Genomic DNA, 17,673 nt, shown 5'->3' on the forward strand with positions numbered 1-17,673 from the left:
TTCCCAATTAACCAGAACGCTGCTAAGTCAAAAACAGTGTCATTTTGAATCACATTAGTGTTGTCATCAAGGAAAATTCTCAGGAAAATATTCAGACCAGTTTTTTGCGAAGGAATTTGCGAAAGCGGCCATCGAGAGAGATCTATTAATTGGCAGAAACAATGGTGGACATGTCTAGAAAAGAAAATGTGAAATTTTATGGTTATATCTATAGGACGAACGACGACAGTCTCCCAAAGCACATCTTCAATGTACCGGTCCGCGCGGGAACTCGGGTTCGATTCCCGGTCAGTCTGAGATTATCTTCGCGCGAAGACTGGGTATTTATGTAGTCCTCGCCATATCGTCTCATCTTTATCGATGCACAAATCGCCAAAGTACAGTCAAACAGAAGGACATGCACCAGGCGGCCGAAAACCTAAAATGCCATACGATCGTTGTATTTCATTTCGAGATAGCAAATACTAGCATAAATAAAATAAAATGGATCACTGAAACAGAAGAAAAATACACTAAAAAAGAAAACCAGACAAGATAACGTAAGCAATAAAGAATAGTCAGAACAGTCATAAAAACATATACTTAAAAACACACACGAAAGAGAACGGGAAATAAATAGTCGGAAGAACGCAAGAGATAACACAGCGAGCGTATGAACAGAATTTGGGAAGAACGAAAGAACAAGAAAAACTCGTGACTACTAAAAACGCTCTCTGAGAATGGAATATACGAAAATTATACACACCGAAGCACCAAGGTAACTGGTAAAGGCACGCGTATTCAAATGTGGAGATACGGCGCTGCGATTGGAAACGCCTATATAAGACAAGTGTCTGGCGCAGTTGTTAGATCGGTTACTGCTGCTACAATGACAGGTTATCAAGATTTAAGTAATTTTAAACGAGCAATCGGACACAGCATCTCCGGGGTAGCGATGAATTGGGGATTTTCCCGTACGACCATTTCACAAGTGTACCGTGAATAACAGGAATCCGGTAAAACATCAAATCTCTGACATCGCTGCGGCCGTAAAAAGCTTCTGCAAGAACAACGACGACTGAAGAGAACCGTTCAACATGACAGAAGAGCAGCCCATCCGCAAATTTCTGCAGATGTCAGTGCCGGGCCATCAACAAGTTCAGCGGGCGAAACATTCAACGGAACATCATCGACACAGTCTTTCGCATCCGAAGGTTCACTCGTGTACCCTTGATATCTGCACGGCATAAAGCTTTACGCCTCGCCTGAGCCCGACAACTCCGACTTTGGACTGTTGATGACTGGAAACATGTTGCCTGGACGGACGAGTGTCATTTCAAACTGCATCGAGCGGATGGACGTGTACGGGTATGGAGACAACCTCACGAATCCAAAGACCCTGCATGTCAGCAGGGGACTGTTCAAGATAGTGGAGGCTCTGTGATGGTGTGATGCGTGTGCAGTTGGAGTGATATGGGACCCCTGATACGTCTAGAAACGACTCTGACAGGTGAAACGTACGTAAGCATCCTGTCTGATCACCTGCATCCATTCATGTACATTGTGCATTCCGACGGACTTGGGCAATTCCAGCAGGACAATGCGACACCCCACACGGACAGAATTGCTACAGAGTGGCTCCAGGGACACTCTTCTGAGTTTTAACACTTCCGCTGGCCACCAAACCCCCCAGACGTGAACATTATTGTGAATTTCTGGGATGCCTTGCAATGCGCTGTTCAGAAGAGACGTCCAACCACTCGTACTCTCACGGATTTATGGACAGCCCTGCAGGATTCATGGTGTCAATTCCCTCCAGCACTACTTCAGACATTAGTCAAGTCCACGTCACGTTGTGTTGCAGCACTTTTGCGCGGTCGCGGGGACCCAACACGATATTAGGCAGGTGTAACAGTTTCTTTGGCTCCACCGACAAACTTTCACAGGTTATTCAGGGATATTTTGAGTATTTTGGTATAAGGTATGATTTAGACGGTTTGTTACAGTAATCACCGTCGTTTCTGTGAAAATACATTGGCAAAAGTCAAGAGGTCTGAAACACACAGTAACCAAAACGTACACTACACCACACGGAATGATGTAACAACCCTCAGACGAAACACTGTACTGTAGCGCGGTTGCCGTCGGTGCAGAAACAGCTTCGAATAGCGTCGTTGTGCCACCGATTCATTGCATTCAATGAATCTATACTCGACGTGCATATCGGCCAACTTCACATCAGTAAACCTATCTATACAGCTGTGTATCGTTATTGACGTACCGGGTGGTTATAATGAAAATGCATCTACCCACGGAAGTCCAGCGTGGACTGTAATTGTCCTACGGCAGCGAAACTTGGTGCATATGCTAAGGCGTTAGGGCGGAACAGTTTTACGATGGAAAAAAGTTGTTCCAGTTTTGGCCACCAGGTGCGAATCTGGCACCGTATACTGTTTGTATGACGGTATGACATCCACGCTGTCATTTGACAAGTCGTAAGGGGGGCTGGGGTGAGTGAACAGAAGAGAGATTGTGCACTGTTGGTGAAACTGTTTTATATGAACTGCAGCAATTACAGTGCTGCATTGGGAGAGTTTCGCTGACCGAAAGGCCTGATGAGAAGCCCGATGTCATTAAATGGTTTCAGGAAGATAATAATGAAATTCGAACACACATGTGAACTTGGTGTGTTACCCGGTAAAGAAAGACGTCCTATCCCGGTGGAAGTTATTAAAGAGGTAACTGGTGCCGTAACTGACAACAGACCACGTCCTCGTGCAGTGTCACGAGGATTGTCCATCCCATGGTCAACAGTAAGGGAAGTTTTGAGGATTATTTTATACTGGTTCACGTCCAAGATCCAGACGGTGCAACAACGTGAACCTCATGATCCGCAGCAACGTCCTGAATTTGGTCTGCGGTTTCTGGCACAGATCGAAGTGGCCGGGCAACATGCTATGGACTGACGACACGCATTTTACACTGTAGAGTACAGTGAACACACGGAATTGCCGAATTTGCATTACTGTTAAAACACGTGTTGTGGTCAAAGAGCCATTAAACCCATTGTATGTGACTATGTGGTGTGGATTAAAAAGCAACTTTATTCTCTGTGCGTTCTTGTTTGAAGGGGATACACCCAGGGCGCCTGTCAGGTGTACTGTGACGCCTGCACGTTATCGAGAACTCGTACAGCACGTAACTCCGGCTATGGAAGAGCGCAACTGCGTGGAAACCACTTTTTCCATGCAAGATGGGGCAACGCATCATGTTGCTCGCCCAGTGAAAGATCTGCTAAATGCAACGTTCGACGAACGTAATATCTCAGAGGTTTTCCAGATGCTTGACCTCCAAGATCACCTGATCGGAATACATGTGACTTTTGGCTCTGCGGATATCTAAGAGAACGCGTTTACCATGGACACGTTCGGTCACTACCGGATCTGAAGGCCAGTATACAGGAACACGTTGCCCCGATTCCACTGGAACTTTTCTGCCCACGTCCTGTTCCTAACCAGTTACATAAGGAAATATTTGTATACTTCTTTCTTACATTCACAGTGTCAGATCTGCACCTGGTGGCAAAAATTGGAACTACTTTTTTCGGCATATATCGGTTCCAACCTACGCATGAGAATATGTACCAAGTTTCATTTGTATACGGTAATTACAGCCCATACTGGACCTCTGTGAGAAGCTGTACGTTAATTATAACCATATAGTACAACCAACACTCCTGGAAAAACAAAACCTAGACAGTACTAAATGCAAGCTTGAAGATGAAGAGTAAAATGGATACTGCCATTGTCAACAGTAGGTACCATGAGCGAATGGAAACAAAACACACAGCGCATACCGTCGACATTTAGACTGTTCTGCACAATATTCTGGTTCAGAGCCAGCTGGGGCAAGAAACCAAACCAAATATATCTCTGTAATAAGCCACCGGAGACTTGTGGCCCCTTATACCAAAATATTCAGAAGGTATGTCTTAACAACCTTTGAAAGTTTGTCGATGGCGTTCTGGTTCATTATAAATGTAATTTCAGAATATCCCCATTTAACAGCGTGGTCATTATTTTTTCTTGTTCCTTAATTCTTCCCAAATTCTCTTCATACGTTCGCTGTGTCCTCTCTTGCATTCTACCGACCATTTATTTCCTTTCCTCTTTTCCACGTGTTTCCGTTTCAGTGTACTTTTTTATGACGTTTTATCCTCCAGCGCTTATCGTTTTCTTGTGTAATTCTCACTTCTTTAATATCCTTTTCTTCTGTTTTAGTGATCCGTTTTCTTTCATTTGCTAGAGTTTGACAACTCGAAATGAAATGAAATAATATCATATCATATATTATTGGCCGGGAGATCGCCTCCGGGTTAATGAAATAAGACAATCTACAACCTGGATAGGAATCGAACCCAGGTCCCCACGGATCTAGTGGCGGTGATGCTACACACTAGACCACGAACTAGAAGCGTCATACAACATAATAGCAACTGGTTTCCATCATGTGACAATATCAGTCATAAGTTTGTTTCGTCATTAACATACGTCAATGTGAGCACTCCTAGTGGCACGGTCAACGTCCAGTCAGTATTAAATTTCTCCCTGTATACGTTGTAGAAAGTCCACGGCGACAAGTTCAAATACATTGCTAATGCTTATCTTCAAGTCCTGTAGATCTATAACATTGGTTCAGTACTCTGGATAGTTTCAATTGATTAAAACACCTATACCAGGGTTTCAGGCAGAATCCCTCGTTTCGTTCGGTGCTGAGATGCTAATCCAAGATAGTTGGAGAGCTTCTGCAATGCTGTTCGAATTTAGGGGGAGTAGCAAGTGGACTGAGGCGTGACTAAGAATTTGGATTGAGGAGGAAGGCATGCTACAGTAATCCGTGCAATTGTGCAGAGACGCTGTTCCAGGAGGTCGTAATGGTTAGCGCTTCTGCCTAGTGAGCAGAAGACCTGGGTTTGAATCGCGGTCTTGGTACAAATTTCATTCGTCGCTACAGTCTGCATATATACGCCTTTACAAAATCCCATACATAGAAGTCTAGTGGTGTGGGGTCTGGTGATTGTGGCGACCACCGAATTCGAACCATCTCGTCAAATTCACCTAATCTGGAAACTTTTCATCCAAAATTTGATGAAGAATTAGGGACCGCTGAGGCCGTGCCCTATGCTGTTGGAACGTAACGCCAGCTTGCAGATGTTTCAGCCTTGGCACAACAAGTTTTCTGTAATATGGCCAGATAAACATCATGTTGACAGTAGGCTCATAGAAAAAAAGTGGACCACTGATGTAACTGTGCATAAGTGTGCATCACAGATATATCTTGGAACTGTCTCCATTTCACATATAAAATGAGAACACTCTGATCCCCATATACGAACATTGCTGTGGTTCAGTTTGCCAAATACGTGACAATTTTACTCATAGGAGTAACAAATCTTTTTTAAAAGGTTATTGTTTCCATCATTCTTGGCTAGCATATCCAATGCAAAGTATTCACGTTGAGATTTGTCCTCGGCTTTAGTGGCTGAAGCAGCTGAGCCTTATAGGCATAAAACATAATCTCCTATGTAAGATTTTGTACGCTGTTGGTAGTGGTATTTCCTACTCGCAGGCTGCTGCTCGCACCAATTTTGTCGGATTCGTTGCAAACGCTTGTCGTAAAAGGTCCGCTCTAGCGTCTGAAACACATGGGCGACTGGCTGTTTACGGGGAAATAAAAAAATTAAGTGTGTGTGAAATCTTATGGGACTTAACTGCTAAGGTCATCAGTCCCTAAGCTTACACACTACTTAACCTAATTTATCCTAAGGACTAACACACACACCCATGCCCGAGGGAGGACTCGAACCTCCGCCGGGACCAGCCGCACAGTCCATGACTGCAGCGCCTTAGACCGCTTTTTTTTCTCCATAAAAACATTTATTAAAAAACAATGTTATACATTCCAAATACATACTAAGTTATACATACATGAAGTTATTTAAACAAAACGGTTTGATCCATTCAATTACGCTGACGTTAAGGAAAGACAACAGAAGATTGTGTTACTGACTAAATTACCAGCAAGAATTAGGTTAAACATCAAGAAAATTTTTTTAAAGGCATTCAAACTTCAACCTGAAGAAGTAAAATCTGCACTTTGAATTACATGAGCTGCAATCTTTACAGAAGCATAATTTCTTTATGATGGATATCAGCAAGTTCGTGGGATAATTTTAATTAAAAAACAATTTAATAATCATATTAGGCAATTTCTGAAATACTTGAGAATGGCGGAAAGGAGATATATAATAAAGTTGACTAGCCTTCCAGCTACACTTTCTGGACATTACTTGGCTAATCCCGCACGGCTACGGGGAAATACTTTATGGGAAACACTGCCCGTTTCCATAAATTACGCACGCCAGACCACAATACTTGGAATGGCTCCTGTCCATACTGTATTCGAAAGTTTCGTTGCACTTGGGTATCGCATTTGGTCCCCATGATTTTTCGTCAAATCTGAGGCACCTGGAAAATAAGACACTGTGAGTTATCGTGTCACATGTTGAAACCCAAATGCTTGTCTAATACACCGGTAGTTTTCAAGTTATTAAAGCCCAAGTCCTCCCGACCACAGATGATGCGGTTAAGGTAACGAATACTTTATTCAGGAGAACCACTTTACATACGTCTGCATCGAACAATAACTCAGAACACACTGTCTCTCCTTCCTCACAGTCCAAACACTGTCCACTTCGTGTCGGTCAGAGACATTAAAGTCCCACGTAGAGATCGATATCCCCACAGGGCCCTCCCATCTGTAGTACGAGGTGTGGGAAGCGTGGATCAGCGGACACCGACATGCTCAGATGACCATGACTGATCGTGCCGTGGCAGGTGCGTGGGCGAGACATACCGGAAGTTTCTTGTAGATATTCTGTACAAGTGGTACAGCATCAGACACTGCGGAGGGGGGGGGGGGACGAGGGGGGCGGCAGAAGATGGGGGTGGCAGCGGAACTTTATCGATTTCCTGTCCATCTCCGGCCAAATTCCAGATTGGAGGTGGCATGGGCGACAGTGTTGATCGTCGTTATCTTACGTTCTCATCCAAGGCATAAGTGGTGAAGCGAAAAAGGAACGATGTCACTTCATTTGCACCCTTTTCCGCAGTGCATTCATGATAAACATAAAAAATCGCCTGTTGCAAGAACATGGATACTGAAATAATCTATCGAAAGTCACCACTTAATTTCAATGTCATTGGTTGCCAAATCTGGCAAGGTTACACCTTTTTGCAAAGTCTGTGCAAATAGCCACTTCCTTTTGTGCTTTTCCTCGCCTCCAGTTTATTGGAAGAGGGTGCATCAGAATTCTGGGCGGATGAGTCTCATTGACTTGCTGCTTCTAAAAAAAAATGGCTCTGAGCACTATGGGACTTAACTGCTGAGGTCATCAGTCCCCTAGAACTTAGAACTACTTAAACCTAACTAACCTAAGGACATCACACACATCCATGCCCGAGGCAGGATTCGAACCTGCGACCGTAGTGGTCACGCGGTTCCAGACTGTAGCGCCTAGAGCCGCCTGGCCACTCCGGCCGGCTTTGCTGCTTCTTTCCCCTGAAAAACTGATCTACCTGGTTCCTTCCCCTTACAGCAAAATTTTGAATGCAAAAATCTCGCATTTTTAACATTCGAAGCCTCTTAACAGATTCGTACGATCAGTCTGAATCCAGCTGTAGCAGTAACTCAATTTCTAGAAAAAAGTGACTTACCTGTTATTTCTTTCCCTGATTCTTCAAATGTTGTATCTGGTTTGTTTTTGCAGTATTTGCCTCATATCCAGGAGCAACAATATGCTTAACATCCTGGGCAGTTGTTGGCATGAGCTATGGCGCATTGTCGTTGATCGTCACGACTGACCGCATAGAGCTATGGGCTTCTCCGACAAGTCAATCGAGGATCGAAAAAGATTACTTTGACACTCATTTCGGGCCCTTCTACAGAACTGAACAAGTGTTCATCAAGGCTCACGGTCTGGACAATGTATGTAAACCAACAACACTTTTTTTCTTCTACATAGTTTTCATTTCTGACATTCATCTGTAGAAGAGTAAATGAACTTTTTTTCCAGATTATGTACGAAAGCGGTATGCAACCTGTGGAATTCGGGCCAGTTTTCAATAAAACTTTTCTGTTAACTGTCCTCGATTTGCAACAACAGATAATTCAGGTACGGTACTGGATGCAGTTAATACAAACAATTGTTATTCGTCAGTCTGACAAATCAAAGCATCTCAAAGTTAGAAAGAAGTCTACTTTGACTACTATCTTATGATCGCGAACCGTCTTCTCACTTTACTTTAATTACAGATCGGAGCTGGAGAAAGCTACGAGCTGAAGAATATCTGTAATGCACCACTGGCGACGGGTGAAGTGAAAACAGAAGACTGCCTTGTGCAAAGTATTTGGGGCTATCTGAAAAACAATGCAAGTTTGTTAGAAGATGATTCCTACTTGAGCATATTGTTAACGTGCATGCAGTAAGTATCTTTTCCACAAGTAGGTTCTGCTTGTGAATATTATCAGTTTCGATAAGTAATTAACGCAAATTTGTGTACTTCTGCAGGAACAACGTTGATTTTAGCTGTTTGGGCCCTTTCGGCGGGCCCATTTTCGCTGGTTTGGCACTTGGCGGTTTTCCGGAAGATGCAAACGTTAATTACTCAAAGTATGCGTTGTCAACAGGTCTCTCACTGACATTTTTGGTCAACAATCACTTGGATAAGACAGATCTACAACCGGCTCTTGAATGGGAATCTAGGTAAGTTTAGGCCTGCCGATTTGTATAGACTTAATTAGTGGTCATGTCAGTTGTTGATAAGTTCATAGAGAAGAACTGTATGTAGTGTAATTACAACTTTAGCGAAGTCATTTATTTCTGCTTGCGCTTAAGGATAGTCAGTAAGCGATCTCAACAGAATCTAGACGACCTTGTAAGCATCACGAACTCAAGAGAAGAAAGTATATTAAATCGCAGAAACGAGGATGCAGTAGATTCCTGTTTCGGCTAACAGGATGTACAACTACGTAAAGCTGTGTTCACACACGCAACTGATGTGACGCCACAACATGTGGCTGTAGCTGCACTTTGAGCTCCCGTTCACATGCCCCGTCCGAGCAGGTCTCGGAATGCCCAACTGCACCGACCGACCGCCGTGTCATCCTCATACGATAGGCGTCACTGGATGCGGATATGGAGGGGCATATGGTCAGCCCACCGTTCTCCCGACAGTTGTCGGGTTTCGTGACCGGAGCCGCTATGTCTCACTAATGAGCTTCTCAACTGGCCTCACAAAGGCTGAGTGCACATTTCTTGCCGACAGCGCTCGACGGAACCGGCCGATCAGCCATCCAAGTTCTAGCCAATCACGACAGCCCTTTACTTCAGTGATCTGACGGGAACCGGTGTTACCACTGCAGCAAGCTCGTTGACACAATTCTCATAGAGTCGTACAAATCTAAGAAGTTACACATCTCTAAACAGGGTAACTGCAATCAGGTTTTAATGTTACGGTAGAGGTTATGGCATTAGAGCTGTGACAGGAGTTAAACGCAAGGAAGGAACCCAGGTGTTAGATCCTAAATAGATTACACACGAGGATAAATCAGGGACCAAAAACATATTAAGAATAACACTCGAAGACAGAAATGCTGTTTTAATCTGGCGAACTAACCAACAGCTGGTACGTATAAATATCATCTGCAGCCTGCCACTCTTCCAGGACTTTTGAATCGTATTGATCCTTGTATTACGAATAACCGATTTTTAGTTAAAGACTATCACATCACGCTCGGGGGTTATTTTCCACGTATAATCCAAAATTTATACAGTACTTGTAGCGCTCTCCCCCTCTCCTCGCCCCCCCCTCCCCCTCCATGCAACACACACACACTGCTACAGAAGGTTAAACATAAATTGCTTGTAGTTACAGAAGCTGCGAAAGTGTACCTGGCGACCACTGTTTTGACTTTTTCAGTAATACAATGAAAACACACTGAACTCGAATGGAGTGCAGCGGCAATTACTCCACTATAACTGCGACAGAATGTTCCTGTTTCGAAATAGAAATCAGCTTTTTAGAGCTGACTTTGGCTTCTTTTTGATACCATTTAGTTGGCAAATGAGTGATATGGCTGAGACCTGGAAGTATGGCTTTTTTCACAATCTTTCGGCTTATTTCCTTGCTTTTTTTCCTTGAGCATGGGAAAGCATTAAAATCCATGTTGATTAAGGGCAATTTATTTGTACTGAACTAAGATTTCAAAACACCCACCGGTATTCCGTAAAAATGATATAGGAAGTCATCTGCTTAGCAGTTGTAACAAACTATGTGTCATTAACTAATGAGGAGAGGGAGCAGAGAACTTCTATTCATTGTAGTGTTTTGTTGAAGTGCAAGAAATAATGTAACACTAAAGTGCAGATATTGTGAAATTAGCCCTGTAATTCATAGTAGAAACAGTATTTAGATTTTTATTATGAGAAAAAGAAAATTGTGCAAAATAAATTGACATGAAGATGTTTATTTAAATAAATCTTTGCCTCAAAATTTCAAGGTTTTAAAAATGGGCCGATATTTTATATGCATATCATAGAAATAAAATCTCAAATTGTTGTAATGCATTCGAAGTACAAGTGAATCCAAAAATCATTTCTCTAAAGGGATAAACAAGGCACACTTGTAAATTTGCTTCCCAGAAGCTACACATTTTTAATATCTATACATTTTCTCTCTGGCTATTGAAACCAATAAAATTAAATGTTGTATGTGAATTTAAGATATGATGCAATAACTTATGGAACATTTTTTTCCTGACGTAAATATGAGTAAATTATTTTTCAAGAACCTGATTCCAATGTTTTGACGTAAGTGTTGCTTACATTTTGACTTGTCTGTATATAAAATTTGATCAAACTGTTCTTCATACAGTTGAAGTTATCCAACAATATCTACCTTACCGCATTTTCGTATACTCCCCTGCCCCCCCCCCCCCCCCCCGGTAAAAATTTTAAACAGTATGATTATTGCAAAAATAAAACTGCGCAGTAATACACGCTGTTTTATTTCCTCTTTTTTCTGACTTTTCTGTAGAAACATTTAGCTTTTTTCGTTTTGGAGAATTGGTAACACTGGCAGCCACCACAGAGTAGTGGTGGAAGGAAAGTGGCGTAACAAAGTACAGCCAAGTTGACCGTTTTGTGACAAGACGAAAGTTGCGCCACTGAAAACTGGGAGTTCACAACGCAACTTCAGTGCAACTGTGCACCGTAAGAAATGCATAAGCTTGTAATTATTAGCATATTTTCTTCCTATACACATATTACAATTGGTATCTATTAGCATCTGCAAGTATTATTCTCATATATGATTCGTTCCATACGCATTTAATTATCTCAACGGAACACGAATTAATAACTAAATAAATACACCACTAACTGTGGCGATACCAATGTTTACGTGTGTGAACCCGTCTTAGTACTCTTTGTTGCAACTCACTTGCGAAACCTTATGCAGAAATGACTTCAGAACGCGAAACTTTCCGTTCAACATATCACGGATACAAATGTCCCACAGTGAACCGAAGAAAATCAAGTAACTTTGGATGTTCTCAACAAAGCAGATGAAATTATATCTTATATGAAATGCACTGCTCAAAGTGCTAAAATAATCTACAGAAAATGAAGAAAGAAAAATTATTTCACAACATAATTCAGTCGGAAATTCCAAATATATTTTAGTTTCGCTATAACGGATTCAACAAATGAATTTGTAATCTTCAGAACCCAAACAAAATTATTCTGCTGATTAACTCATTAAATATTCAGGTCGAAGATATTAAACACAATGCTTACAACTTGTGCAAACATAGATTTTTGTGGTTAATTTCTAGTATAGACCTATATATATAACTGAAAAATTTCAGCCCAAAATTGATCAACCTTGATCAATAGTGATATTTTGACAAATAGCATCAATCGTGACAATTTGACAACTGTTCATCAGCTTGCTGTTCGAAAGTCAGATCAATGTACATGTCACTGACTTCTTTAAGATATTTCGGGGAGAACTGACAGCTTCATCAGGCAGTTGGAGAAATAACTAATCAGGCATGCAGTTTTAATTGGTTATTCAGTGTTTGTGGACACTGATTCTTTGATATACTGAGCACTTGTAGAACTGTATAGTTTTAGATAAATAGAACAGATAGAGATTCACTAATGCGCCGCGCATTTCATCACGGGATCCACTAGTCGGTACGAGAGCATTACGGTAATGCTTTACAAACTCCGGTGGCAGACCCTGCAGGAGAGGTTTTGTGGATTACTGAGAGGTTTCCTTTCCGTCCAGAGTCGGGAAATATATTACGTTCTCCTACATCTGAAATGACCACAATAAGAAAATCCGAGAAATCAGAGCTAATACAGAGGCTACCGACGGTCATTCTTCCCACGCGCCATTCGCAAAATGAACAGAAAAGACCAGAATAGACAGTAGAACCGAAGCAGAGCCGATTTAAGGCAAAAGCGGTGCAAGTGGCCGCTAAGGGCACCATGCTGAATGGAACGTCCAAAGTGCAAAACATGTATATGCAGGTTGCGAAAACTGACACGGGTGAAAGCATATGATAATAGAAGCGCAAACGTTCTATTAAACAAAGGTACGCAAACGAGCCAGTTGCGAGATAACTACGAATATGTAGTTATGAGCAGTCGCTGACTTCTGTATCAAATATTGCCCTGATTGGTATGAGTGTATTTGAAACGTAAACTTTTCTTTTAAGTCCTCGTCTAATACGGCTCAAATTTCACCCACCGCCTACCATTAATGATAAATTAAATAGCTTCCTGCTTCAGCACATTACATGCTACAGTTCGTGTTCCACGTGTCGCCCTCACGTGGCCTTATTAGACCTACTTTCATGCCAAATTTTCTAAAATCTAACAATTTAAACTCTTTCCCACACGAGTAAGATTTTCTGTAAGCTTACTTGTTGGCTTGCGCAATGGCCCCGTCGATCACTAGGTTGCTCCCCTGCAGGGAGTATAACACTCCCGTCTGCTACTGCTATACCATAACCTTAAAGTAGGAGGCAGGTCGTGAAATATAATTATTTTGTTAAAGCAATTATGGTATAAAGCAACAGAGCAGTGCTACCCTCTGAGAGGAATTTTGTTATGTTGACCGTGTTGTACCTAACGGAGGTGGCTTATCGGAAATGAAAGTCAGAATTACGTAAATATTTGAACAGTAACAAACGAAAGTTTGCCTATCTGGACTGTTTAATGGGTAAAGAAAACGGTCGCCAGTCTCACTAGGCAAGAGAATGATTAACATTCTCGTTCAAGAAAATAGTTATTAGTAATTTTAGTGGATAAACACAACCTATACTTTGTCACACGGGAGTGCAGTGAACTCTGACACATACATTTGTTTACGTTAAGAATGAAGCTAGCAGTTAGAGCTGCAGAAACTATTTGCAAAATTATAAGAGATACCGAAACACCCTATTACTTTCAGGCTTTAAAGAAATTATGGTTTTTTTTAAATTAGTGGTCTCTCCGTTACTAATTACCCAGCATTAATACAATAGACAAACTGTGGATCCTGTTATGTTATTAATATGCACTTCCTATATACAAGAGAAACATACACTTAGCAAACATGAGTATATAACGTTTCACAACTGCGGTTTTCCATTTTTACTACAGCGAAAACACAAAATTAACATATACGTAGGATACTGACTCACCTTCTGCGATTTACAACAGGCAGTAATGTGATCATTCACTAAGCAAAACTTTATAAGGCTCAATCTTAAGAACTTTTAATTTTGAAGTAGGCAACAACACATTAATAAGCAGTTTTACTAGGAAAATTATTTTCAGCAAGCATCATTAACTTTAACCCACTTTCTTGCCACATTAACTTTCTTTTTACTACGTTCAAGAGGCATCAATTAGCAAAATTCTAGGCTTTAATTTCTTTCAGTAGGGACACTCGGTAATTACTTTAGTTCAGATGGAAAGGAACCTGAGAGGTGTTATGATAAGGAAAAAATTAAGGTAGGTACATAAATTCAGGTATAAATTACCTTATATTTGTGCACACTAAAACATCCAGTAAGCTGATCCTTCACTGTACATCATTATAGTTTTACGTTACAGTGATTACGCAACGTGGTGGCAACTGCATGTTGGTAGGTGGATTCGCAGGCAGAATTGCTGGACTCTGGCCCTTCTTGGTGGCGATGATGAATACCAAATCCAGAATCGTTCCAGCTATTTAGCCATCCATCCGAGGCATTGGAAAGCAGCAAGAAAAGCCTTAACTCTCTCAGAACCAGCACAATATGCAACATTTACATGACAGTGCACAGTTTGGTAGCTCGTCTCCGACTCGTAGCTCGTCTCCGACTGACTATCAGTTCCACCTCTTCTACATAGGCCAACCACAATTTGCGCGCGCTACACAGTTCCGTTCCCGAGGGGAACCACTACACCATTTACAGACAAACTAACTAAGAACCCTAAGTGAGGATCAGCAATTTACATAACAGCAACCAAATGCATTAAATAAAACAAAACATTTACACATATTGACATCTCTACAAAAAATTATTATCACAAAATTACAATTATATACAGTAAGTTTTGTTCCCTCCAAATGGGGCAAAGAGTTTAAATGAAAGATACACTACTTTGCACTGAACCAAACCATGACATCAAAGTTTGTACAAAGAAAGTAGTATAGAATTCTGTGTTATCTATTCAATCAAACACATTTACAGAAGCTCAATGATGTAACATTAAATGAAACAAAAGCAAAAGAAATCTGTAGAGTATTAGAGCTATGGTGTTACAGGAGCTTGACATATTTTCTGTGATGGTTCTGGTGCTTTCCCTTGTAGGATTCTCTGAATGCTACCTGTGTTCGCTAATGAAGAGTCCTGCTGCTGCTTGATGTCACTGCCTGGAATGTGGGATCTCAAAGAAATGAGCACAGCAGAATATCTGCTATCTTTCTCAGTGATTTTAAAGAAACTATTGCATAAAAAAATAATCTCATAGCCTCATCTATCAGCTTCATGATGAGGTGTCCATCATTTCATTAACTGTCATAGTTATTGTGATATTTAGAAAGTGAGTAAGTCACTACACAAAATTCGAATAGTTTATAATGAAAGGCATACACTGTTGCATATGAATTACTACAGTTTTTCCTATTCCATTCCCATAAGGAGTGCAAAAAGAAGATTGCTTAAATGCCTTCATGGATGCTGTAATTAATCTAATTTTTTCCTCACAACTCCTATGGGAGCAATACATATGAGATTATAGCATATTCCTAGAGACATCATTTAAGCTGGTTCTTGATACTTTGCAAGTAGGCTTTCTCGGGGTAGTTTATGTCTGTCTTCAAGAGTCTGCCTATTCAGTTTCTTCAGCATCTCTCTGACACTTGTCCGCAGGTCAGACAAATCTAAGACCATTTGTGGTGCCATTATCTGCACATGTTCAGTACCTCCTGTTAGTCCTTTCTCGTATGGGTTCCACACACTTCGGCAATATTCTTGGATGAATCACACAAGTGATTGGCAAACAAACTCCTTTGTAGACTGATTGCATTTGCCTAATATTCTGTCAGTAAATGGAAGCATTACTCAGGGCTGAGCCTATGTCATTGTTCCATTACACATTACACATTACACTCAAGTATTTGTATGTGCTGAATAAATCAAATTGTGATTCATTAATATTATAGCCACAGGATACTGCATTTTTTTCATTTTGTGAAGTACACAATTTTAAATTTCTGAATATTTAAAACAAGTTGCCAGTCTTTGCACCACTTTGAATTCTTATCAAGATATGACAGAATATTTATGCAGTCTGTCTTTCAGACAGTACTTCTTTATAGATAACTGCATCATCTGTAAAAAGTCTGAGATTACTACTAATATCATCCACAAGGTCATTAATATACATTATGAACACTAGGGTCTCAATACACTTCCCTGAGGCGCACCCAAAGTTACATCTACATCTCTTGATAACTCTCCATCCAAGATAACTTGCTGCATCCTCCCTGACATAAAATTCTCAATCCAGTCACAAATTCCAGTTGATACCCCATATGACTGTACTTCCAATAATAAGTACAGATGTGAACTGAGTCAAATGCTGTTCAGAGGTCAAGAAATACTGCATCTACAGGATTACCTTGATCCAAGGCTTTCCGTACCTCATGTACTCCTTAGCTCTACAGCTCTTGAAGGACCTTAGCCTGCATCACAATATCCTGACACTCTGTCCAATGCACGGCTTTCCATCTCCATCCTCTGACACCCAGCTTTTTCATGTCTTCTTCACCTCTATCCACCCATCTCTTTCTGGGGCATCCCCTCCGCCATCTGCCTCCGGCTTTGCCATTAAAAATCCTCTTACATGCTCTGTCTTCTTCCATGCTAACCATGTGCCCTGCCAATCACAGTCTTCTTATTTTAATGGTAGTGACAATGTCAGGTTCTTCTAAAAGGTGTGTATATTGGGCCGTATATTTTATGTAGCACCTTTCTTTCCCAAATGCTAAGGATCCTTTCCTCATTTACAGTCATGGTCCACATTTCGGCACCATACATAACAACTAGTCTTATAATGGTTTTGTAAATGAGGATTTGGATTTTTGTGATAGAAGCAAACTCCTAAGAATGGGTAATGCGACAAAGTAGCATCTGCTACCTGCTGCTATTATGGATTTCACCTCACTGTCATTGTCATTTGTCTCAGTGATAGTCGACCCATGGTACTTGAAGTCACTCACCCTTTCAAACTCCCTGTCAGCTATCCTGAGATTTGGTAGGTTTTGTTGGTTGGTCATTTGCCATATAGTTGGTCTTTTCGACACTGACTGTCAGGCCAAGTTCTCTTGCACTTTTCTCCAGTTGATAAGCTTTGCCTCGCACAGCAGTGTTTCATGCAAGTAATGCCACATTGTCAGCATCGGCTAGGTACTGTAGTGAACGATTTAATGAGGTTTCTCCTTTATTTAACTCTATCTGACTTATAACTTTTTCTGCACAAAGGTTGTATAACAATGAGGAGATATTGTCACCCTGTCTAAGTCCCTTCTTCACTTCCACTTCTCTGGAGATTTCGTCATGTATTTTTACTTTACAGTTGGTTTCGCTGAGGGTCATCATAGAAAGTTTAATGAGCTTCTTAGGTATTCCAGCCTCTTCCATTACATTCCACAACGCCACTAAAGTCGATATAAAGCTGGTGTATGTTAATTTGATGTTTGTAACATTTTTCAAGTAGTATGTGCAATGTGAATATCTGGTCAGTTGTTGACCTATTTCTTCTAAAACCACTCTGATAACCTCCAACTCTCTCTTACACATATGGAGTAATCCTGTTGGTTATAATCTTGGAGAAAACTTTATATGTGGTATTTAGTAGGGAGATTCCTCGATAGTTCTGGCAGTTTAATTTATCTCCTTTTTATGTATGGGGCACATTATAGCTGTTTTCCACTCCTTTGGCATGCTCTCCTCTTGCCAGATATTCAGCATTATTTTATGAATTGTTTTCCACAGCATTTCCCCACCATATTTGAGAAGTACGGCGTG

The 17,673-nt window shown here is 41.1% G+C and overlaps 1 protein-coding gene across 1 annotated transcript in view; it reads left to right on the forward strand.

Annotated features, from left to right (window-relative positions):
* Positions 1 to 17,673, forward strand: part of LOC126456309 (NPC intracellular cholesterol transporter 1 homolog 1b-like) — a 124,669-nt gene that overhangs the window by 29,204 nt on the left and 77,792 nt on the right. Inside the window, exons 7-10 of the mRNA XM_050092060.1 lie at positions 7,808 to 8,025; positions 8,114 to 8,212; positions 8,353 to 8,522; positions 8,609 to 8,803. Of these exons, the coding sequence (XP_049948017.1) occupies positions 7,808 to 8,025; positions 8,114 to 8,212; positions 8,353 to 8,522; positions 8,609 to 8,803 (682 nt within the window). The remainder of the gene's footprint in view (positions 1 to 7,807; positions 8,026 to 8,113; positions 8,213 to 8,352; positions 8,523 to 8,608; positions 8,804 to 17,673) is intronic.

Source organism: Schistocerca serialis, chromosome 2, assembly GCF_023864345.2.
Source record: "Schistocerca serialis cubense isolate TAMUIC-IGC-003099 chromosome 2, iqSchSeri2.2, whole genome shotgun sequence".
NCBI lineage: Eukaryota > Metazoa > Arthropoda > Insecta > Orthoptera > Acrididae > Schistocerca > Schistocerca serialis.